A 23,863-nucleotide genomic window follows, 5' to 3' on the forward strand; every position below is an offset into this window, starting at 1 on the left:
ATTAATTATTTTCAATGTGCTAAATGGCTTCCTTGTCTGATCTGTCAAGCTGTTAAAGGGACACCAGGCAACGTTTTCGTGTTAATTAATCATCTTTGTAAGTCGGTATATGGTTAAATGACTCATTACGGGGCGAATAAAGGCTCTCTCGCCCGCCCCTACTGCCTGTAGGAAGAATATCCCACTTGCAAGTTCGGTGTATCCTACCCGCCGACCGAAGCAGGATCAGTTTACAGCACAGAGGCAGGCTAACGAAATGCTAGAGATTGTTGCAAACGTGTGTATAATGGCAGAGCCGGGGAAGAAGCAGCAAAAACCCTTGACGGAAGACGCAAAGAAAAGGAAAAGAGCTTCAGACCGAGCGAGGGGGAGTTTTGTAGAGAAAAAGCATCAGGCTTGCCTGGTGTCCCTTTAACATGGAATTCACTGGCCAAGCTTTTCTTCAAAGGTATGTGTGGTGTTGGTAAGTGTGTTTTGCTTTATTACCTCTCTCCTATCTCAGTCAGTCAGTGTGTGTGTGTGTATATGTGTGTGTGTGTGAGTGTGTGTGTGTGTGTGTGTGTGTACAGCGCACATGTCCCTGTTGGATTCAGATTCACCTGAGGTGTCCAGTGAGCAGCTCATTGATCAGAATCCCTGCTGCGAGGACGAGAAGCATGGCGAAGGTGGCCGCGCCACGTCTGAGGACTAGCTGTGAGTTGGAGAGCACATCGCCCACAATGGTCACCTTCACTTCGGCCTCTTTCCCACTCTCTGCCTTGCTGCTGCCCTCCACGTCTGTAGGAGTCTCCACCTGTGTCTGTGTTTGGTCTGGCAAGACCTCTTCATAGACATCTGTGTGGAGTGCACACAAGGACACTTACATTTCTATATTAACCTTCTTTTACGCTACAACATTCACTCATGGGACACTTTTAAGATCACTTTCGTCCTGGTAGGTGTGCAAAAGAATTGAGAATTGAAAAAAAAAACACTTTACTTACATTAAATGTAAGGTCAGCAAGAGCTTTGAGATGGTTTATACTATATTTTTTAGATTTGTTCAATACATTTAATATAATTACTAGTTATTAGGATTTCTGTTAGGAATCTCCAGAGGATTGGATTAAGATACAGTCATACTGTTTAGACTGCTGTGGCATTACAGTAATTTAATCTATTCACACCCCTGGTACGAATAGCCTTGGCCACACAGCTGAGCTATTCACACCCTGTGACATAACAACAAAAACCAGGGGTGCAAATAGCCTTACCCAATTTTAATTGTAATTGTGTATAAACTGCAGTGCCCAATTGCCCAATGAATCAGAATCAGATCATGCTTTAATCATAAAGAAGAATGAAGAAAAAATATACATTCCCATCCTCATATCTGAAGAAATTTTGCAAAATCAATACATATACCTTGGTTAATAGTCGGGAGATTAGGGTAACTGCTTGGCAGAGAGGCATGTGTTTGAGGTGAGGTTGGATACTTACTGGTATCAGAAGCTGCCTTATTTTCCAGCACAAGCACATCAGCTTTGCCATTAGCCTGGATCTCTACTCCTGCTCTCTGCTGGGCCTGTAGGTTAGAGAGCCCTCACATTAGCGCACGATTTTTAATACACTCTTCTCGCTGATCTCATCTCACTACACATTAGGGACAATTAGATAATTAATAATCAGTGGTTGGGAAAGCTAATGGAAAAGCAGGCAGAAATGATCAGATGAGACTGCTGAACACCAAAAAAGAACACCACAAACATTCCACACATCGGACTGACTGTGTCTGCAAACCAGACAACCTGTTTTCACAAAGTGATCAGATCATTCAGCATTTTGTGGAAGCCATGTAAACTTGGTAGAAAAACAAGATACTACTACTACTACTACTAATAATAATAATAATAATAATACATTTTATTTATAAGCGCCTTTCAAGTCACCCAAGGACACTGTAAAAATCAAAGAAGGAGTAGAGTTGACCTCAATGGTGATTTTCTTCCAGTCGAGCTTCACCAACAGGATGATGAAGGCCACCGATGTCATGAAACCACACACAAAGAGGCCAGTCCACAAGCCTGAGATAACATGGAGACAGAAAGAGAGACAGAGAGAGAGAGAGAGAGCGAAAGAAAGAGAGAGAGAGAGAGAAAGAGACAGAGAGAGGTCTCTGGTCATATCTCTGCTCCGCTAAAGTGGAGAAATGCACCAATGCAGCATGTAAAATTTACTGAGCTGCTCAAGGCTGCACGGGTGAAGTAATCATTATTAGCTATTGCTGAGGTAAATGTGACTTATTGTTTGGTTTAATCATTTGTCAACTTATAACATATCTTGCCTCAAGTCCTGGTTAAGGGCAAATTATCTCGGTTTAGATCATAATGGCATCCTGGCTATTAACACTGGGCAACATCTTACATAAAATGTCACATCAAACCCGTGCTAAAGAGCTCTTGGAATAAACCAGTAAAGAATGATATGAACAGTAAAGTACATGTGCATGCTGTCACTACTGCTGAGTATGTTCTCTGACAGCAATACGAGCAAGCTTTATCAACAAGTAGATCTGGCTTTTGACTCTCTCCAGTTCAGTTTCGGAAAAGTGGCAAAAATCTATAGCAGACCAGGGTCAGACATTTGCTCTTTGGGTCCTATGCGTATAGCACATCTGTGTTGATCTGCAGCCATACTCACCTATGATTCCCATATTAGCAGCAAACATCAAGGATACACCAATAGGGAATCCCACAAAGTAGTAGCTCATGATGATTCCCAGAGCCCCAAACAGCTGCTTCCCTGCACCCCTCAAAATACCCCCAGTTACACCCTATGGAGAAACATAGTGGACATTATTACTGGAGGATTACTTTTACAATTGTATAATCACGTGCAACATTTACTTGCAGTATAACTGTAAAACTCAAATTCTATCAAGAAGCGTTTCTATTTTAGATGCAAAGTTCAGTACATATTTGTCTTGATGTATCAGAGATGACTGGCTCTTACCGCACAGGCATCGAAAAGGTGGAAGAAGCCATACATGATCATTACATTTGACACCCGGTGGATGATGTCTCTGTGGTAAAGTGGGCAATGGGGGAGAGAAATAACAGGGACATGTGGAATAAATAGTATTATCACCACTAGTTACTACTACTTACTAAATGCCAATGCCAATGCCAAATGAATAAATTAACTACAACTACTACCACCACAAAAACTACAACAACTATAAAAACAACTACTACAACTACAACGACTGCTACTACTAATACGTAATAACAATAACTACTAGCATGTTTTTCAAGGTCTTAAAAATGTTTCTCCATTTTTTGGAAAATGTGAGCACAAAATGACCCAACATAGCTGACAAGTTTATTCCTTTCCGGCAGAAGTCAGATATTCACTCTGACTCATCTTGGCTGACAAAGTGTCTGTGCTTATGCAGAGTGCCGGAAGATATGTATGACTGATAGGCCAAGTAATCTCTTCATATCAGGATCTGTTTCTTTGAGTCACTGACTCCTAGCACTCTCCCTGTGTAGTTAAAGACCCCCTCCGGTGAAAACCAAGTCTTTAACCTTGTTAACATAACATATGATCGTTTTTATATGATACCCAGCATATCAGGAGCAAGACAAACAGGCAAGGCCGTGGCTGACTTATTTCCACCATGGAACTGCCTGGATTTCCTATGGAACAAACCAAAGGAACCAATCCCATCAACTTGTTGAATATCCGTGGTGTCAATATGTGACGAGTTGAGTCAGAGGTGGAGCTAATACTTTGTGAATAAGTATAAGTATAAGTAAGTATATATACTCTTTTGATCCCGTGAGGGAAATTTGGTCTCTGCATTTATCCCAATCCGTGAATTAGTGAAACACACTCAGCACACAGTGTACACACAGTGAGGTGAAGCACACACTAATCCCGGCGCAGTGAGCTGCCTGCAACAACAGTGGCGCTCGGGGAATACTGAATTAGGCAAACGTGTAGAGTTAGACTAACAAGACCAACATTATGTTATCAACTGGCCACATGGCAAAGCTTTTCAAATTACTCATCAATGAAAAGTAAACACTTAAAAGAACTTTCTGACCCAGTCCTAGACTTCCAAAAAGACCTGAAGTAACACACAATGACTCCTCATTACTTTTGTAACAGTCATGGTGAGTCTGTGAATAGCTGTCTGCTTTAATTCTAAACCGCACGTTTCGACTCCAACTTTTACAAGTTCCCACTCATTGCAAGGCTCGTTAACATCTGACACATGGTGTTAGTTTTCTACTGGGTGAGAGTGAAGTGTGCACATGAGGTGATGGTTCACCGTTTAGGTGAATGTTCAAACACTGTCCCTCTATGTATTGTGTACTGAACATGCCCACGTGTAAACAAAACATGCATAAATGAGCAAACGTGAGTAGCTCATGCAAGACGCTTTTTACTTACGGCTCTGTGGTGAATATGTAGCCAATCATGTCTTTGGAGGCCCCAATCAAAACAGCCAGCACACAAGAGACTGACACTGCAGCAAACACACCCAAGAAAAACCAACATCACTTAATACTGTTAATATACTAAACAAGCACAAATGATAAGATCTGAGGTTTATCATATTTGTTCTTGGACAGATTCTCTCCACAGTACATACAAGCAGACACGACTGCAACCTTCCCCGACATTATAGCCTGTTCAGTGTTTCCTGCCCCGAGCGCGGTGCCCACTCGAACACTGGCAGCCACAGAGAAGCCCAGAGGACACTGGAAAAGACCACATTATCTATTTGAATAATTAAGCATATAGTCAGTCATAACATGTATCATTAACAGTTTTTAACATTCAGACCTGTGTTTGGATCAGGGATTAGAAACGGTTTAAAAAACGAAAACCGGAAACAAACACAATTTGGATGAGCGTAACCAACAACGGGAACAAAACCAGCTCCTGCTACAATCCTCATTTAGAATCCTGATAGCCTGGGGGTAAAAACTTTTCCGCATTCTCTCCGTGTTGGACTTCAGGCAGCGGTAACGGCAGTTGTTGGGGTGACTGGGATCCCTGATAATTTTTCTTGTTCTTGACTGACATCTCCTTATGTAAATTTCCTGTAGGTTGGGTAGGGCACTTCTGGTGGTACGTTCAGCTGATCTCACTACTCTCTTCAGAGCTTTACAGTCTAGCTCAGTGCTATTACCATACCAAGCTGTTATACTCCCAGTGATAACACTTTCAATGGTGGTTCTGTAAAAGTTCTTCAGTAGTTGTTGAGGTAGCTTGAAGTACTTGAGGCGTCTGAGGTGGAAAAGACGCTGATGACCCTTTTTCACCAGTGAATTAATGTGCTTGGTCCAAGTCAGGTCTTTGGTAATATGGACTCCAAGATATTTAAAACTCTCTACCCTTTCCACTTGAGAGTCATTGATCATAAGTGGTTGATTAATCTTATGCTGATCACGCCTGAAATCTATAAACATCTCCTTGGTCTTCGTAACATTCAGGAGGAGGTCGTTTTCCTGGCACCGGTTAGATAACCGGTCTACTTCACTTAAGTAAGCCTGCTCATTGTTCTTTGAAATGAGGCCAACTACTGCTGTGTCATCAGCAAACTTTACAATATCTAACTGCCTTTTCCAAGTATGTAGCCTACACATTGTGTGAAATAACATAGGCTACCAGAGACACTAAGAACATTTCTAGGTCAGGTGTCATGCAGTTATGCAGTTCTGTAACATTCTAACTGGTTATCATTTAGAGTGGCATTGGAACACTGAAACAGGAACGAAAAAATATTGTTTTTGCTCAGAATGAACCATGAAGATCATTCTGTTTTCACTAGCTCACTAGAGAAAACAGCTATTTTGTGATTAATCACTAATGTAATGCACTACGTAGTGAATGAGTGGATTTTCAGAACACAGGGAAGGTCTACTGTCTAAAGTTTATGTTAAAGTTAAAGTTGACTGGTATTTTGCAAATACTTTTATCCAAAGAGACATGCATTGGCTTGTATTGATGACATTAACTTGCCATGTATGCAATGGTTGCCACCTGGTACACAACAGACTGAGCTCCCAGCTCCACCTCACTGATAAGACCTATGGAGAAGAGCATTGGAGATCTTTAGGGACACATGGAACATGTGACACTTCATTAAAAGGAATATGTAAATACCACAGAGACAAAATAGGAGCACATGTACTCTACATGTAAAATAACAATACAGGAGATGTTCTGAGAGATATTAACACTGTCCCAAACTGGGAGACTCCAGATTGTATTGACAAAAGATTTTTAACCTGAAGAGGGGTTTTAGAATCTGACCAGAGGGTATTTATTACAATTGATGGTTCCTAATAGTGGTTCCTGTAAGCCAAACTAGGTTTCCTGTGACTTCGCTGGGGGAGAATAAGTTAGAATTAGGCATAGAATTGTCTTATGATCCTAGCTAAACTGAGATGAACCACAGGTAGTGAATGATGGCCTTTGCTGACCTGCGAGGAATCCACCTATCTCATATGTCCACCACTCCACACAGAGCATCAGCATGCTGGGTAGGGCCAGGCGGATGTACGGACCCCACTCCTGCAGGCAGTCCTTGGACCAGCCTTCCACACCACAGAGGTTCACAGGGAGATGGACAACAGAGGGGGGGAAAAGAGGGGAAATGCACAGATTTGTAAATGTCCTCACAGATAGTCTCCTCAAATGTGTATATGTGGGGTGCATATCTTGATATATGTCTGTGGTTAGCAATATATATATATTGTAATACAGTTCCAGCAATATATATATATATATATATATATATTGTAATACAGTTCCAGTCCCAATATATGATACATACTGAATAATTTGTTACAGGATTAGGATTGGTATCCTATAAAAAATAAAAATACTTACTGAGAAGTGTAAGGTAGGCCTATCATTAATAACTAACTAAAGAACAGGAACAACAACAGTTCATATTATATAAGACTTTGATGTCTTAAAATGTTACTTCAGAAAGGACATATTCATGCACATGCAAGCTGTCTTTGGTTCTCCAAGAACCTTTCTTCCAAGTCAACTCTCCTCCACTTGGGCTTTGTTAAAGGATAACAAATCACACTTTGGTTCTAGTAAAACATTACAAAGCCAACAATTACACAGTAAAGGAGTCTTAAGTCCAGTGAACAGAGAAAAGAGCAATATGACTACCCATAATGCTCCCAGTTGGTGGTGGCTGAACTCACCATCCCAGGTAGCTTTATGAAGGCCCTTCCAGACGATGTAGGTGTACAGGAACACTGTCAAGGCATACTGGGAAATGGAGTTTGCTGCTGCTGATCCACTGTGATAACATTTAAATTCCATGATACATGAAATATCACTGCTCGTTATAAAGTATCATAACATCTAGCTAAATGCTGGCAAATCACAGAACTGTAGCAGGGCCTACCTTTCTGACTGAGAATGACATTATTCAGTCAATAAACAAATAAATTAACTGATATTATAATGTAAAGTGTCCACTGGCATATTAGACAGGCTATCTCCAATACAATCACATAGCTCTTCCATTTTAAATCAGGTCTTATTTCCCTCTCTTGGAGGAGAGGACAAGGGAGGAGATGAGCAGCTAAGAAGACAAACACACACTCACACACGCTCACAAATAGACACACACACACACACACACACACAGACAGTGTCACACCCTTGATGGGTCTAAAATATAGCACAGTATTAAGCGTCTTGCGACAGTAGGCGCTCGAGGAGCAGTGAAGGGTTAGGTGCCTTGCTTAAGGGCACTTGAGCCGTTCCTACTGGTCGGGGATCGGATCGGCAACCCTTCGGTTACAAGCCCTAACACCTAACCAGTAAGCCGCAGCTGCCCCAAGGTATAAAGGTGCTATGTGCCATTTGTTAGTGTAACATATCCAAAAATGACCGAGAAATAGCACCAGAATGTGAAGAAACAACAATTTTGACTAATGTATTTAGTCAAAAAATTTAGTCAGATTTCGAATGAAGCTAGCATGCAAACCAACTAGCGCTGGGCTGGCTCTCTTCTAATACCACGTTGTACCAAGTGTGGTCCCTGTATTATACACAATGCAGGTCAATGCAAGAGTGCCATGCAGCTGCGTTCAAGACAACTCAAAACCTACAGAATCTCTACATAGCTGCTTTAAGTATATATCTGAAGCACAAAAAGAAACAGATGCATTATTAGTGTAGTCATACTCACGCAACACCCAGGTCCAGCACATACAGGAAGACGTAATTTATCACTCCATTCAAAATGTTCCCTGCTATGCCGACTCCTACCAGAGGCCATATAATTCCCTGATGGACAGCATATCAAATATATTTCAGTAATGTGTCTGTAATGCAGCAGTTCTCAAACTTTTGACATTCCCTACTTTGGAGGTGAGGAATATTCAAGGCCCATCTGACCCCATCAACTCGACAAATTGGTAACGTTTGGTACATTGGTAACATTTTAGTTCTACGTAACATTTCCTGTCTCGGTCCCCTGAATCAGATGCTATTTTTAGTTACATGTCGGTTTGTTTATGACTCTTGTGTTTGTGTGTGGCTATTTTGTTTTGAATCCATGATCTGTTGTCAAAAAGGAAAGGCATTATTAAAGATAGGCACAAAAAAAAACAAATTTGCTCCTGTTCATCGCGCCCCACCTGTCATGTCTCTATTCTGTCATGTCTGGGGCCCGACCCACACTTTGAGAACCAATGCTGTAATGTCAAAGTATCTGCTCATAAATAGCCTGCTACGTAAAAAGGTAACATTTTGTGTTATAAAGTGGTTAAGTTCTAACTACTGTACAACACAAATACAGTGTAAAACCCTGACTTTACAGCACAAAACAGTGTAATGCATATGCAAAAGCAACTCTGCAGTTTCATGAGCCTAAGGCTATATCCACACTACTCCGAATCAGTTTTGATGCGGATTTTCGGATCAAATCCGATATGCGTCCACAAACTCCGTACCAGCTTGGGAGTAGATACGATGTGGGTCCACATTGATGCACAAATCTCCCGACCATTAACCCTTTTTTATTTCATAAATTCAGAAAATATTGACGGTCCCTAAGTGAAAACTAAGCAGTTAGGAGAAGGGGTTGTCCCATGGTTGTCTGCCAAGCTGAGTGAAAGCACAGCAGAAATCGGTGATGAACCGAAATGAGTCTCCAAATATCTGTTGAATATCCAACATCAAACAAACAAATGAACTTGACTGGCCTGCACAGAGTCCTGACATCAACCCTATAGAACAGAGACTGAGAGCAGGCCTTCTAGTCCAACATCAGTGTGTGACCTCACAAATGCACTTCTGAAAGAATTGTCAAAAATTCCCATAAACACACCCCTAAACCTTGTGGAAAGCCTTCCCAGAAGAGTTGAAGCTGCTATAGCTGCAAAGGGTGGACCGACATCATATTAAACCCTACGGATTAAGAATGGGATGTCACTTAAGTTCATATGCAAGTCAAGGCAGGTGACCCAATACTTTTGGCAATATAGTGTATGTGTGCAGTAGGCCCTATCCTATCCTGTCCTATTCATGGCAGACTTACAACTCACCTGATTCTGGAGGTACCTGCTCAGCAGCTGATACATGAACGCTGCCTGTGTGAAACACAAAAGAAGCGGTTAGTGAGAGGCGATTCACAGAGTTAACAAAAAGCCATCATATAATGTGCAGTAACACACCAAGATGATTCAACTCACAGGCAGGGCAGGCATGAAGATCTTCACATATAACTGTGATAAACTGGAATACAGAGACAGATGTTATAGTATAGCAAACCTAAGCATCTATACATCCATCCACATACCTCATACTTCCATCCATTGGAACTCAATTGGATACCCAATAGATCCAATCTATGTATCTATACATGCGTTCCTAAATGCATCCATCTTTTCTTTCATGTATTCACCATTGTTATTTTACCCATGTACACCCTATATATCCTTCCATTCATTTTAAATAGAATTACCACGCAATATATGATAAAAAATATATACAGATCTCCAACATGCAGCATATATATATGTGTGATGGGGCTTGGTCTACAAAATGTGCTGATCTACAAAGTAATTATCTTAACCTGTACAAAACCTGTCCCACATTGCTTTTCTCTAAGACATTTCCAAAGTCTGATCTAGGGCAATTCCATGCAAAGGTCATCCTTACCATGGAAAAAAAAAGTTGTGCATACGCAAATAGAATTGTTGTTAAAATCTTCATTTAGGTCTATATTTTATTGTTTGTAACTGATCTGATTGAATTTGATGGAGAATTACACTCTTTTTACATCATAAATATGGTGTGCAACCATACAGAAACAACATTTTTCACATGGTAATATTATACATATTTAAAAAGTGGATAAATGGACCCAAGGTTCAAACAAATTGTGTCATTTGACAAATTCCAGATTGACAAGGGAATGGTAGAGCAATGTCTAAGCTTAGCTTGCCTTTAAGAGCACAACTCCTTACATTTGTAAGGCTTTTGTTTTTAAGTCAACAAGTTCCATGGCCATGTCACATCCATAACGTTTTATAGGAAAAGTTTATGCTACACATACAGTGTTGATGCGACAATGTCTATAGTGTCTGTGCAAAGCTGATTTATATCAATGTAAAGTGTGATGACCAAATTGTGCCCCTTTCTTACTTTTAAAACCTTTAATGGAGAGTTATGGATGTGACGGGATGTTAATTCACATAATGTGAATTTACAAGACTGGAGACTTTATTATACCTCAAAGCCGATAAAACGTCTGTTCTGGTGGCATGTCAGTTTCAACGCATTTCACCTTAGTGTTTACAATTGACGTTTCAAAGATTATTAGGTTGATCAAAACCACAGGGAGGCCTTGCCTAACCATTAGCAAAACAAAAATAATATTAAAATACCTCCAGTGATTAGCCTAGCCATACCCTATTTTCAATTTGCCTAATAACGAAAATCTGAGCGATTATCTTCCTGTAACTGTCATACTGTTGTTGTACAGTAACTAGATTATCGTGTTAGCTGGTGAAGATGGCTGACTTTGCAGCTGGAGTTAACATAGCAACCTCCTTCTGTTGCAGATCTGTTCAGCCTGCCGTTCACGTCTGCTTAAGACAGTTTAATTTTAAATGTGACGCATTTATATGCCAGCATTTGAAGTGTCAGGTCCTCTGTAGCTAATACCCACAGAGTAACATAAGTAACGGCAGCTGTGGGATAATTTTTACTTTTCTCATTGAATGTTTAGTATACCTTATATACATGTAGTGAAATCTTATTGCCATCTCCTTACTCGGACCCTTGTGTGTTCTGAAACTCCTATGTGGGAATGTTTAGTTAAAGTAACCCCTGTGTCACCAACTAGGATGGGGGGTTGTAAACATTTCACTGTGGGTAACCCTCAGGATGGGGGTTTGTAAAGATTTCTTATCTCTGTTAAAATACCAGATGGCTAAGTGATTAAGAATTGGCTTCACCCACAGATGTGTGGGCTTGTTACTTTAACATTTCATGTGTGTAACCTGCTCCCGGCGTCGTGAATAAAGCTGCAGTCTCACACCAGTTGTCTTGGATTAATTTTGACCACACAGCAATAAACTAGATGTACCGCATAGCGGTGCAAAATATGACCGCCTATTAAGTCCTGCATATTCTCTTCGCAAAAATAAATCACGCATGTCAATTTGTCTCCATTTCCTACTCCTGCAACTCATGTGCATGTAAATGAGTGTGTGCATATGTGAGTTTGCTTTTGTTTATAAGTGTGTGTGTGTGTGTCTGTGTGTGTGCATGTGCGTATGCGTGCCTGTGTTTGTGTGTTTATGTGTGTGTGTGTGTGTGTGTGCGTGTGTGTGTTTGCATGCGCACATGCGTATGCGTGCCTGTGTGTGTGTGTTTATGTGTCTGCATTCATGTGGGTGTGTGTGTGTGTGTGCTTGCCTGTCTGTATGTGTTTATGTGTGTGTGTGCTTGCCTGTCTGTATGTGTGCGACTGTGCATGCGTGCGTGCGTGCGTGCGTGTGCGTGCGTGTGTGTGTGCGCATGTGCGTGTGTGCACGTGCATGTACTTTATGTGTGCAAATCACAAATGAGTGGGTATGGGTTAGGTTGATGCGGGCTCTTGAGACTAACATACCATAAATATTTTGTCATCTTGGGTGCAACGGTTCAGGTAGGGCTAGTTATTTAAGGGAGTGGCCACCAAGTTTCATGTGCCCTGGTGTTTCAGTAACCCGGGAATCACTGAACAAAATTGATGAAGGTAAAAGAAAAAAATAAATGTACTTGTTGTCCTGATTCTTCCTGTGTCTCTTAGTGGGCACTGAGGAAGCAATAATTTCATCGCTAGTTTTTCATGATTACTATTTCAATTGTTTCATATCAAAATTCACTACTTAATTATGTGTTTTATGTAGTTTGTCGAGGACTGGTTCAGACACGTCACATCCATAACGTGAAACCGTCACATCCATAACGCCAGTTTTTCCTACATAATGCATTACGAAAATGACGCATAGTTTCAAAAACACACTTTTTGTGTTCATTCAAGTCTCCTCCATGCTACATATATCATAGTTTCGGCAGTTTCCTTCAAAATTCACAGAGTTTGTAGAAAACCTGTAATCTCTCACAAAAGTGTGCCCATTTCATCCATAACGCTGATAAAATGCCTTGTATTCTTAGGATGAAATTGATTATATGAAATTTGAGGATTTCTCAGTATTCAGAGGACAGAGGTTACATTAAAAGTTATGCAAATTAATTCCCTGATACTAATTTTGCCCCCACTCTAAGGCATTTTGTTTACCAATATGAGTCCAATTGTCACATCCATAACGCTGGAACTGCCCTCTAAATGGTGTGGGGGTTGCCAGTTTGAGACACTTAACCCCAGTGTTCCTGATTTGCAGGTTGGCACCTTGCATGGCAACCTCTGACATCAGTGTGTGTTTGTGAATGGGTTAAGTGAGGCATGACATTGTAATGCGCTTTGAGTGCTAAGGTTATGTACCACTTGCACACAATATAGACTAGATACTGTTTCTGTGTCATCAAGTAAGCAGATTGCTTTCTTGACCTATGTGTGTGACTAGCACATGACTGTGATTAAAAACTAGATTAAAGGCACAAGACATCTATACAAAGACACATAGAGCTTGGAAAAGGGGAAAAGGGGCTCATGGGATGTTTGTTTTTGGAATATGTTCAAGCTACATACAGCACTTCTGTGGATTTGGGAGGATTGTCCCTTGTTCAGGATAGTGGTACCTATACTGTGGTAAAAACACTACATTACAGTTCCACTGATGACTGTACAACGTATATGAACATGCATTAACCCAGGATCACGCTCAGCTGCCAAAGGGACAGAGACGCAGGGAGAGTGAAGGAGGAGAGTTTGCTCTCTCTCTCTCTCTCTCTCACTTCATCTTTCTCCCTCTGGTCCTTCTTACCTGGCCACCTGCGGGCTCTGTCTGACCAGCAGCAGGATAGGCTCTGTGTTGATGAGGAGGGCCCAGCACGGGCAGCAAGCCAGCAGTTGGATCAGCACGCTCCTCTGCAGGATTACACCCACTCTCTTGAAGTTATTACTGCCAAATGTCTGCGGAAAAGTGGAGAGAGCACACACACACACACACACATGCATGCACACACACAAACACACACACACACACACACAAACACACACACAAACACACACACACAGAAAGAGAGAGAGAGAGAGCTGCCTGAGATATCCAAAAATATATCCTTTTACCCTTCTTAACATAATTCAGGCATTTTATCACAACATTTGTATATACAGTATATCCTTTCATTCATATGGAGATTGCTTAGTCCAGAGCCAATGTGGGATGTTGGAGTCTTCAAAAACAAAGTCAAAACATTGCTGTGAGTGTTTTAGATAGCCTGTGTATTTATCCTGGATCCGCACAATGTTTATGGATCATCCCAGCGAGCTGCACGGCAGGGGCTTGGTGGGTGGCTGTGAGGACAGAGCAGGGGAGCTGCAATAGGAAATCTGCAACTGATATCTAACTCCACAGCTAAGGAGTGAGTATTATAACAAACTATTTCATCACAGGGAAGAACACACAGATAGGCACAGTACAGTACACTTTCGAGAACGGAAGGGGTGGCGAAAGTGTTTACATAGAACACTATCCCCACAGTGATCGTAGCACACACCAGTAGGGATAGAGGAAATCAGATACAGAGATGATGATGCAAAGATAAAAAAAATAAAGAAAGCAAGCTTGCAAGGTGTTTCATTTCTGATCATATTCCATGCTGATATTAAATAAGCGATCTGATAGCGTCAGTCTCCAGGTAACATTCCATCTCAACTCACTCCCACATCTGACAATGTGGTGCGAACACAACTACATTACACAGGTCATACCAGAACCTCAGGGTCCCCCTAGCTGTGACCGTACCTGTGAAATCAGTGTATCACATGCTGACGCCAGTCCTGAGCCAATGGAAATACCTGTAACGTTGATCACCTGGTAAATTAAGAGAGATCTGTTAAAGTTCAAAGGTGATGTACATAAAAATGTGACTAAAACAAAATTAATCTACATGAAGCACCTTCATTTGCACACTGCATAATCATACATCAATCCACTAAATTAAGTGAATAGCATAAACCTGTAATATTAAACCTACTTGATTTATTGTCATGCAGCTCTTTTGATAAATAATACCTACCGTTTAACAACTTTTAACTTTAACATGTATTTAAATGTAATGTTGTATAGAGGCACCAGTGAGACATACATTTTGTAATAGTCTATCAGTATTTTATTCTCCTTTAATTGTACACAATTGTACACAATAACAACAAACCTAGCTGAACTGAACCACAGAACTAAGTGTGTCAGGAAAAAAAATACTGTGTTTTTGTGTGGAATGCATGATAAGAATGTCTTATGGTGCCCAGCATAAGAATTGATAATGCTTCAGTAAATAAGCGTGTGTGTGTTTATGTGTGTGTGGCTGCATTACTCACAGCGGTGGCAAGGGCCACTCCAGCCAGTTCAGTCTTTCCCAGGTGCCCACAAAATACTGTGCTGACGAAGCTTATCAAAAAGATCATCAACTGTGAAATCACCTGGCAAGAGATTAACGTTTGTAGACCTGTAAAGTGCACATGGTAAAGTAGCAATGTAGCAATAAAAGGAGGTTGCTATTGTGATAAGGCTGTGCTGAATCTATTTTCAAGTTAATTTATTTTTTGAATCCCCTAATGTTTCTATTCCAGGTCACACCAAAACAATCCGGAGATAAATCACTTAGCTGTAGAAAATATTGTTTCTCTAAATGCAGGTCCAGTCTAGTTATCACTAACAGGATCTGCATAGGCTACATCAAATTCAAGTAGGCCTACTACAAGAGTAGCCTAGCCTATGACAAGAAAGAAAAATAAAACGAATATTTAGGCTGTAGTGACAAAAATATATATATTAGGCTACAATGGCCATTGTGTGTTACAGAAGTTTACAATTGTAAAACACAACCCACCTCTACCAACACCCAATAGTAGTTTAACCATTACAATTAGGCAACATGTATTATTTTGTAGCTGTATTCATTTGTTTTATCCAAAGCGACTAACAGAAACTGTTCTACCACTCTATTGAAAGCGACTTGCATGTAGTCTACCAACTGCATGGGACAGTCTCCCTGGGGGAATTGGTCAAGTGTGCTCAAGGGAACAACAGCCAGGAATCGAACCCATGACATTTTAGTAAAAACTGCATGTTACCAGTTTCTTCGTCACTATAGCTGCCTCAATTGTTCAATGTTTTATATGAAATAGGCTACCCCTAAATATTATTTCTCAGGGGAAACTGTTGTCCATAACCTAGGAGCGTTCAGCGTGTGATGTGGTCTTATTGCAGAAGCTTACCACAGGTCCAGCTAACTTAAAGAGTTGAACAACCTCGTCCTTAAAACCTATGGGTGTCCACCGTTGCAGTCGACTCCGGCAACTTCCACAGACAATCTGTGAGCTTGTGGATCCCGCATCGGATTGTTTGTCATCACTTTTGGAGTCTCCATTCGCGTAAGAGCTTGTTTTAGTGACCTCCATTCTCAGAAAAACGTAAGTGGTTAAACACTGTCGCACTGCGCTGGTCTCTGCCCAAATTCGTCCTTCCACAGAAGTGCTGTCACGCTGACTGTATCATGTAGATCTTCTTGTAGCGGTACACAGGGAAACCGGCAGCTGTGATTTGGTCCTGCCCCTTCTGCCCACGAGGTAGGTACTTAGTCAGACTTGAAGTAAAAACCGTCTTTGCTCTCGGCTAAGCTCGGTGCGCAAATGGGACAGGCAATCATAGTTGACAGATAACTGTCCGCGTGGCTCTGCAAGAACACTTGGTTAACATTTTACCCATCCCAGATCGCTTAAGGTTGTTGTACAACCTAATGTCCCAAAAATAAATGACTCGCAGTTCGACAGAGTAGCTGCCAGAATATTTCATCACCCATTTGGTCATCCGCCTGTCCTTGCCGAATCACCAACCTTACATTATAGCACGACACTATTTCATCAGAAAAGCTGTGTCGATATGCCATTGTAAAGACAGATGACTACAACTAGACCTATATGGTGGCTTAGAGGAAGATTTTACCGGTACAAACACGCAGACATGTTAGAATGTTCACTTAGTAGGCGGTAGCCTATATTCCTTATAGACAGGGTGAAGCCCAGTGGCGATTCTAGACATTTTTAACAAGGGTGGCACTAGTGGGGCACTGATTAATTCAAGGGTGGCATGAAGCAAAACATCCAGATAAACAGAAACAGGTTCAAGAGGTTAAATTAGCACAAATACATTAGGAAAACCATGCACCAAACACCATATCATCAATTGAAGGGCAAAGACCCTACTGTCACATAAAATGTCTTTGTATTTGAATAAAATGCAAATACAAATAAACAAACATATTAAATCTAAGTTGTCTATCAATGGGTTATGCTGTGCTAAAACAAATTCCATCATGGGGACATTAAAATATATTCTATTATATTATATGGCTATCTATGGCCATCTATTTTTGTAGCTGTTAAAATAATTTGACCTGCTTTTTTTGTCTGAGCTGGCAAAAAGCTATAACAAAGTCATCCAAAATCAACAAACACCTCTCAACTAATTGCTTAAAATACTTTTGTATGAAAAATGAATGAAATAAACACCAATTAAAGACTAACCTTAATTTAAACATAATGTTACATTCATAATATGCTACAGACCCTAAGGCTCAATCACATTTGTCATTCTTCCCCTTCCCCTAGCCTACCCCTTGTCCCTCGAAACAGAGTGGCAATACATAGGGATGAGAATATTCCCCATAGGACACCACTAGCCTATAGGGGACAGCTGACGATCAAAACACTTTTTAATTAAACGTTATTTACAAAGAGACCACACCGAAAGTTAATATTTTGTCACTAGCAATAACTTACATCTGTCTTTTTTTAAATACAGTTGAACTTTCAGCTCTGAACAAAACCGTTCAGGATATATTTAAGCAAAAGTGGAATGTGCGCAATGTTTCATTTATCCCTCCTGGTCGGGACGAATAAAACAGGCATGGGGGATGAAAGAAACATACAGTTTAGCCTAAGCTACGTAAATTTCCCAAAATTCAAATATTTCACAACAAATCCTTGACTGGTTGAATGGTCACCAGAATTCATATCGCTACCTAGCCTAGCCTATGCGACGAGTGTTTATAATGAGTGAGCTTGATGAACAGTACCGACCTGCATCACTGTACGAAACATGACAAAAACATGAAACATGACATATTACATAAAACTGTAAATCAACTGATTTTAATATTTACAAATATCTAGGCTATATTTAACATTTATGTTTTATTTGGCCTGCTATATGAAATGTAAACCCCAAAGTTGGAGACATGTAGAAATTTGCTGCAAATTCAAAACCTGATTACTCTGGAATGGGTATTTGTACAGGGGGATGCTTTACACCTTTGTGTTCGGTAAGGTCCGCTGTTTATTCTGATATACGGTTTGTATTGTTTGTATATGGGAAGAGTTCGCAAAGCATTCCACCGAGATGAATGGGTAGGGACTAGGGCCATAGGTTAAATGAAAATCGCAATTAGTCGGATGCAAAGAATATTGAAAGAAGGGGGCACAAGGTTACAGCCTGTGAACCTCCGATTTTCAAACCTTGATTAGGACAGTATTATCATTAAACGCTTTTAGGCCCACAGTTAACAATTAATGACCTAGCAAATGTTGGCTGGGTAGGCTAAGTAAAATAAGCAGGTAGGAAAATTAGTCTAGGATGACGTGATTCAACAGACACTTGTGTGTGTGATTAGATAAATAGCCACTGGCAGATGTGATAGTAATAGATATCTTTGCGTTTTGGCACAAGCAGTAGCAGACCTAAAGTCATGTGTAATGGCAATAAGCGTGTTTGCCACTTTCCAGCGTCTGTCTGACATTTCAAACTAGCGCTGCAAGTGCATCAAGAAAGGTCCCGCCTTAGACAGTCATAATGGCCAACCGTAGACTAGGATTTTGGGGTGGCACCTGCGGTGGCCAATCGAATTTCAAGCCACCCCCCTGGCTCCGCCCCTAGTGAAGCATACAACGATCTGATTAAGGTCATTAGCCATTAAACTTTTCTCAGTTGTCTATGGTTGATCCTATGTCTATGGTTCAGGCTTAGCAACTTTTCGTGTAGAATCAATTTCTGCTTGGGACACTTTTGTAGCCTACTTTTGTATTGCACAGTTAATGAGATAATTTGCATATTTGAATAAATTAGCAAAAATAAATCTATCTCAGTACCCTGATAGCACAGGGCAGGGGCGTTGAATCCACGTTGAATCAACCTCCGCCGCTTCAAACAAACGTGGATTCAACGCCCCTTTGCTATCTGGGTAGAGAGATATCTCACAGAGACATGTGATAATTTGACTGTAGGGTAGACAGAACCATGTCTTCTGGCCTCAGCATATTCAAATGTTATCGTAGGCCTACAAAATGATGGTTTTCATGTGTGTAACCTAGACGCACAGCTGCAGTCTGGTTTGTCAGGCTAGTAGGCTTGCAGATACAGTATGCAAATTAGTGAAATCTAAATGTTATTTAAGTGAATGAGTTTTATAATTAGGATAGAGTGATATGAAACAAAAAGCTAAATAGGCTATGTGTAGAATATCCTAGTTTTGAGTGACAAGTCATGAATTACAAACCAAATATTTATTCAGACTCATTACTTCGTGAATGAGTCTGGATATTTCCAGGCTAGCATTCCCCCCCTGTATCGTTTGAAACATGCCCCTTAATCACGTTCCAATGGAGCAGTAGGCTATCAGACTCAAATTCTGACCATTGCATATGATGACATCAGGCTAGGGCCTATGATGTTAAGATGTTGGTGATTTCTAAATTGCAAAGATTTTTTTGATATGTTGTAATGTGCTGAAATACCGATTTTAAATTTAAAATTTTTTTTTTTAAAACAACAATGTTTTTTTAATACTTCAAAATAACATTTGCTACTGAACCTTACTTTTTTCAGTAGCCATAGTTGTGTAGATTTGAACAAAATCTAATTTGGTATTTACTGGGGCTTTTACTGCATGAAATATCCGATTTTGTTTACCATGCTCGGATTTTAGTGCTGGGCTGGTGGGTAGGCAACTTACTCCCAACCTTTCTCATGGCACATCAACAGTTAGGCCGAGAATTCTCGTCGCAATTCAAAATTCCACTGGAGCGCCAAGCGGATTTGTGCAGCCTTACAACACTGTTTACAGCTCTTCGAGTCACGATAAAATGTAATTTTTGGTACATAGCTAATTCTTGGTGTGGGTGCTTTTGTTTCTTTAGGAATCCGCCATCTTGGTTTGTATAGAAATTAATATTAAGTGACACGTAGTAGGCCTACACGTAAGAGGTTGGGCATACCTGACGGTTTGTTCCGATACATACCTCACCACATAAACAGGAAATGTGTGATAAATTTGCCATGCATTGCTTGGCATGGCTCAAACCGTTATTAATTATTTATGGTAATGATGATGGTCACATGCCCACAATGCATATTGGCACATCAACATCTGGCAACAGATAGAATGGCTTGTAGGGGCACCGCTTTGTACATAATTCACAGCCAGCCATTACGTGTTCACTTGAATGGTATTGTTGTAGTCACAGCCTGCGTTTTATCTGTTGAGTTGTTGTGTACTGTTTACTGTGTCGTGTTCTGATGACGTTTGTGGTGCGACTTGTGTGTACCTTTAAACTGACATGCGATTAAAGTTTCCCCGAGTTCGGGCTTTTAAACCTATTCGCTGTGTCCGTGTCTCCTCACAGTGTCGGCTCCTTTACAGGCTATTACACTAAAAATGTTATCAGATTTGTTTCACATTTGGTGTATGAGCACGCAGGTGTCCTGATTTTATATTGTGGTGGGGTGATTGGGGGGGTAATGCCAGGTAGCACACACAACAGGTAGGCCTACCGGACAAAGGCGTGGTGATATTGCTGATTGCTGATGACATTCACATGCCCACAATGCATATGTGGTATAGCGCCACCATCTGGCAACTGAAAGAATGGCCATTACACTGATGATCAATTTTGATGCATGTAGCGAAGGGAGAGAGCAGTGACCCCACCTGGTCTTGAACCCGGGTCTCCAGGGTACTAACCCTGCAGCTTGGTCGCAACGCCAAAGAGACAGGCCCGTTGGTATGGCGGTCAGAGCGCATTCTTGAATTTCCCCTAGGGATCAATAAAGTATCTATCTATCTATCTATCTACTCAACTGTAGTGACGGTACTCCGTCACACTGCCCTCCCTTTCGGGAAGCTTGTCCATGCACTTCACGCACACTGCCGTCTCTCCCGCAACCATTAGCCGTACATCTCCCATCCCAGGGTGTCCCACACACAAATGCTTCACCCACCTCTGGGGTCCCTCACACCGGGGTCAACCTATCCTGGGGGTCCCTCACACACTGGGCATGCTTCCGATGACTTCACGGCAAGTCATCCAACTTCTGACACCATATGTAGCGATGGGAGAGAGCAGTGACCCCATCCGGTCTTGAACCCGGGGCACTTAACCTGCTGCTTGACCGCAACACCAAAGAGCCAGGCCCGTTGGTATGGCAGTCAGAGCAGAAACTCAACTGTAGTGACTGTACTCGGTCACAACGCACTTTTCCTTGACGGTTCATCCGATTCATGTCAGATTTAGTACATAATGTCAGATGTATGTAGCCTGATGAGCGAGACCCACATTAAAATGTAGGGTCTGGGCACTCACCGTTCGCAGTGCTCAGTCCGAGGGGCGGGATAATTGGTTGTCTTTCAAATTCCCTCTGCACACAATAGGACAGCTATGAGTCCCATGCGTTTCCCACCAGCGGAGCTAGTTGGCTAGTTCAAACTTTTGCCAACTTAATAAAAGCTTAATTCGTGTCACACTGTTCGCCAACAGCAACATCCATCTTATTATGACGCCGCGCAGCGAAGTGGGCGATTTTTTTTATTTATTTATTTTTACATTTCCGTCAATGATTCTCGGGACACTGAAAGACCGGGGTGGGCATGTAACCCCATATGGATAGCATGGAACCATCGTTTTATCTCGAGAACCGTAAGGTTTAGGAGGACCATTTTTTTTTGTATGTTGATCTCAAGGGGCCATGTCAACCCATTCCATAACCACTCATTTCATGTATAGCGCCACCTAGTTAAACACAAAAAAGTAAAAATGGGGTGTTGTAATCGCAGGTATCTGTGACCTAACATAGTCAAAACTGCACGAAATTGGAAGTGTAGGATCATTATGACACCCTCTGAATGCACGCCAAGTTTCGTGGAATTCCGTTCATGGGGGGCCACACAATAAATGAATTTATGTTACTATACACCAACTGGCCTGTAGGTGGCCAGAGACAGTTTTCTGTGAATATCTCGAGAACCGTAGGGCCTAGGAGGTCCACCTTTTTTTGTATGTTGGTCTTAAGGGGGCATGTCAACCCATCTCATTACCACTTATTTCATGTATAGCGCCACCTAGTTAAAAATTAAAAAGCAAAAAAATAGGTGTTTTCATCACAATATCTCTGGCTGACATGGTCAAAACTGCACGAAATTGAAAGTGTAGGATCATTATGACACCCTCCGAATGCATGCCAAGTTTTGTGAACTTTCGTTTATGGGGGGCCTTACAATAAAATAATTTATGTGTACATTTAGTGACCGTACACCAACAAGGATTCCCGGGACACTGAAAGACCGGGGTACACGAAACTTGGTGGGCATGTAACCCCACATGGATAGCATGGAACCATCGTTTTTCGTTTTGATCTGTAGCCCCCCCGCTGTACTGGACCCCCCGAAAGGAGGGTAGGGCAGACGCAGTTTTCTGTGAATATCTTGAGAACCGTAGGGCCTAGGATGACCAATTTTTTCCGTATGTTTGCTTCCTGGGGTCATGTTAACCCATTCCATGTGCACACATGTGCATAAACAGATACACACGCACACACATACATTCACAGTAATCATACGTATGACACATACTCACACAGTAGACATATGTACGCATGCATGCACATACACAAACACATACGCAGGCAAACACACAAGCATGCACACACACACACACACACACACACATAAACATAAACGTGTACACGCACACAATTCAATAATTTCTCAGAATTATGAACAGGCAAGATGGAGGTGGGGTTGTATAAAATGAATTTTACATGTGAAATCTATGAACTAATCATGTTTTGGTACTTGTTGTCTAGCACCATGGTTGTCAAACTGGGGTACGCGTACCCCCAGGGGTACGTGGACTGATTTCAGGGGGTACGCGAAAAAATATCTAAGTCATATGCCTTTTCAAATGTTTTCTCTATCCCACGTTGGTAACTTAACTTCCGCATTTGCACTGCACATTAAAAACGTATTTTCTCCGCATTAACAAAATATTCGAGAGTGGAGACAGAGAGGGTAAAACAGCTTTTCTCAAACTGTGGGCCGCGGAGACATGCCAGGCGAACTGACGTGAAAAACAGGAGTTTTATTTATTTATTTTTTTATCTGTAGCCTAGGCCCAGGTAGCACCCGTTGCGCAGTGGACGCACTGTGTTATTCATAGGGAAGCGCTCGTGTCAAGGCAGCTTAGTTAGTCCCGACCTGAATGAGATTTTGAACGAGGTTGTTAGAGTGGTGAATTTCATCAAAACCCGGCCCTTAAAAGCGTGTCTATTCTCCGCACTTTGAGAGGAGATGGGAGCTGACCAAAAGGCTGTACTGTTTCACAGCGAGGCAAGGCTTTCCCGAGGTAAAGTGCTGTCGCGTGTTTGAGCTCTTGGAGGAAGAGCGCATGTTTGAATCTGCAAGAACGTTCACTAATGAACATTTCTTGACGAAGCTGGCCTATTTTAGTGGAAAGCTCAATGAGTTAAATCTCCAGTTACAAGGCAAAGACAAGCACCTAGCAGATAAGATCATTGCATTCAACAAGACGATTGTGTGTGAGATTAGGTGCAGATCTATTTAAAATCATTATATTCAGCACATTTGTAGGCCTATCATATGTTGACTATTGATGAGATATGTTTATGATTAGGGCTGGGATAAACGATTATTTTTTCGATGCATCGATTAATCTAACGATTCATTTTTTCAGTCCGATTCGATTTCGATTTGATTCGATTATCTCCCCATTAATTCACTAATAGCAACTTATACATGTTTATTTACATATCTGAATGAAAAAACATGAATTCTTTAACATTGTAATATATGTTTATTGCTC

At 41.2% G+C, this 23,863-nt stretch overlaps 1 protein-coding gene across 1 annotated transcript; it reads right to left on the reverse strand.

Annotated features, from left to right (window-relative positions):
* Nucleotides 1-328: 328 nt before the first annotated feature.
* Nucleotides 329-16,242, reverse strand: slc47a2.1 (solute carrier family 47 member 2, tandem duplicate 1). Its single transcript, XM_076273977.1, has 17 exons — nucleotides 15,932-16,242; nucleotides 15,032-15,133; nucleotides 14,457-14,525; nucleotides 13,473-13,621; nucleotides 9,726-9,768; nucleotides 9,579-9,623; nucleotides 8,219-8,316; nucleotides 7,221-7,318; nucleotides 6,480-6,593; nucleotides 6,016-6,083; nucleotides 4,640-4,748; nucleotides 4,438-4,513; nucleotides 2,992-3,061; nucleotides 2,680-2,812; nucleotides 1,969-2,063; nucleotides 1,480-1,564; nucleotides 329-834 (listed from the first exon to the last, which is right to left on the reverse strand). Exons 1-17 carry the CDS (start codon nucleotides 16,112-16,114, stop codon nucleotides 596-598), a joined length of 1,776 nt encoding a protein of 591 aa, XP_076130092.1. The 5' UTR covers nucleotides 16,115-16,242; the 3' UTR covers nucleotides 329-595.
* Between the last annotated feature and the right edge of the window lie 7,621 nt (nucleotides 16,243-23,863).

Source organism: Alosa pseudoharengus, unplaced genomic scaffold, assembly GCF_046254945.1.
Source record: "Alosa pseudoharengus isolate Yale_2024_CS ecotype anadromous, Long Island Sound unplaced genomic scaffold, YU_APseudo_1.1 YU_APseudo_1.1_scf_8, whole genome shotgun sequence".
Taxonomy (NCBI): domain Eukaryota; kingdom Metazoa; phylum Chordata; class Actinopteri; order Clupeiformes; family Clupeidae; genus Alosa; species Alosa pseudoharengus.

Bases quoted from the DNA above. Each gene is read 5' to 3' on its own strand.
- slc47a2.1 (XM_076273977.1), bottom strand. From the start codon at position 16,114: ATGGAGGTCACTAAAACAAGCTCTTACGCGAATGGAGACTCCAAAAGT. The intron at 4,749-6,015 runs GCAAGTTAATGT...GGTCTTTTCCAG, and splicing joins TGGCAACCATTGCATACATG to TGTCCTCTGGGCTTCTCTGT. The intron at 1,565-1,968 runs GTCAACTCTACT...TCTAACCTACAG, and splicing joins GGAAGAAAATCACCATTGAG to GCCCAGCAGAGAGCAGGAGT.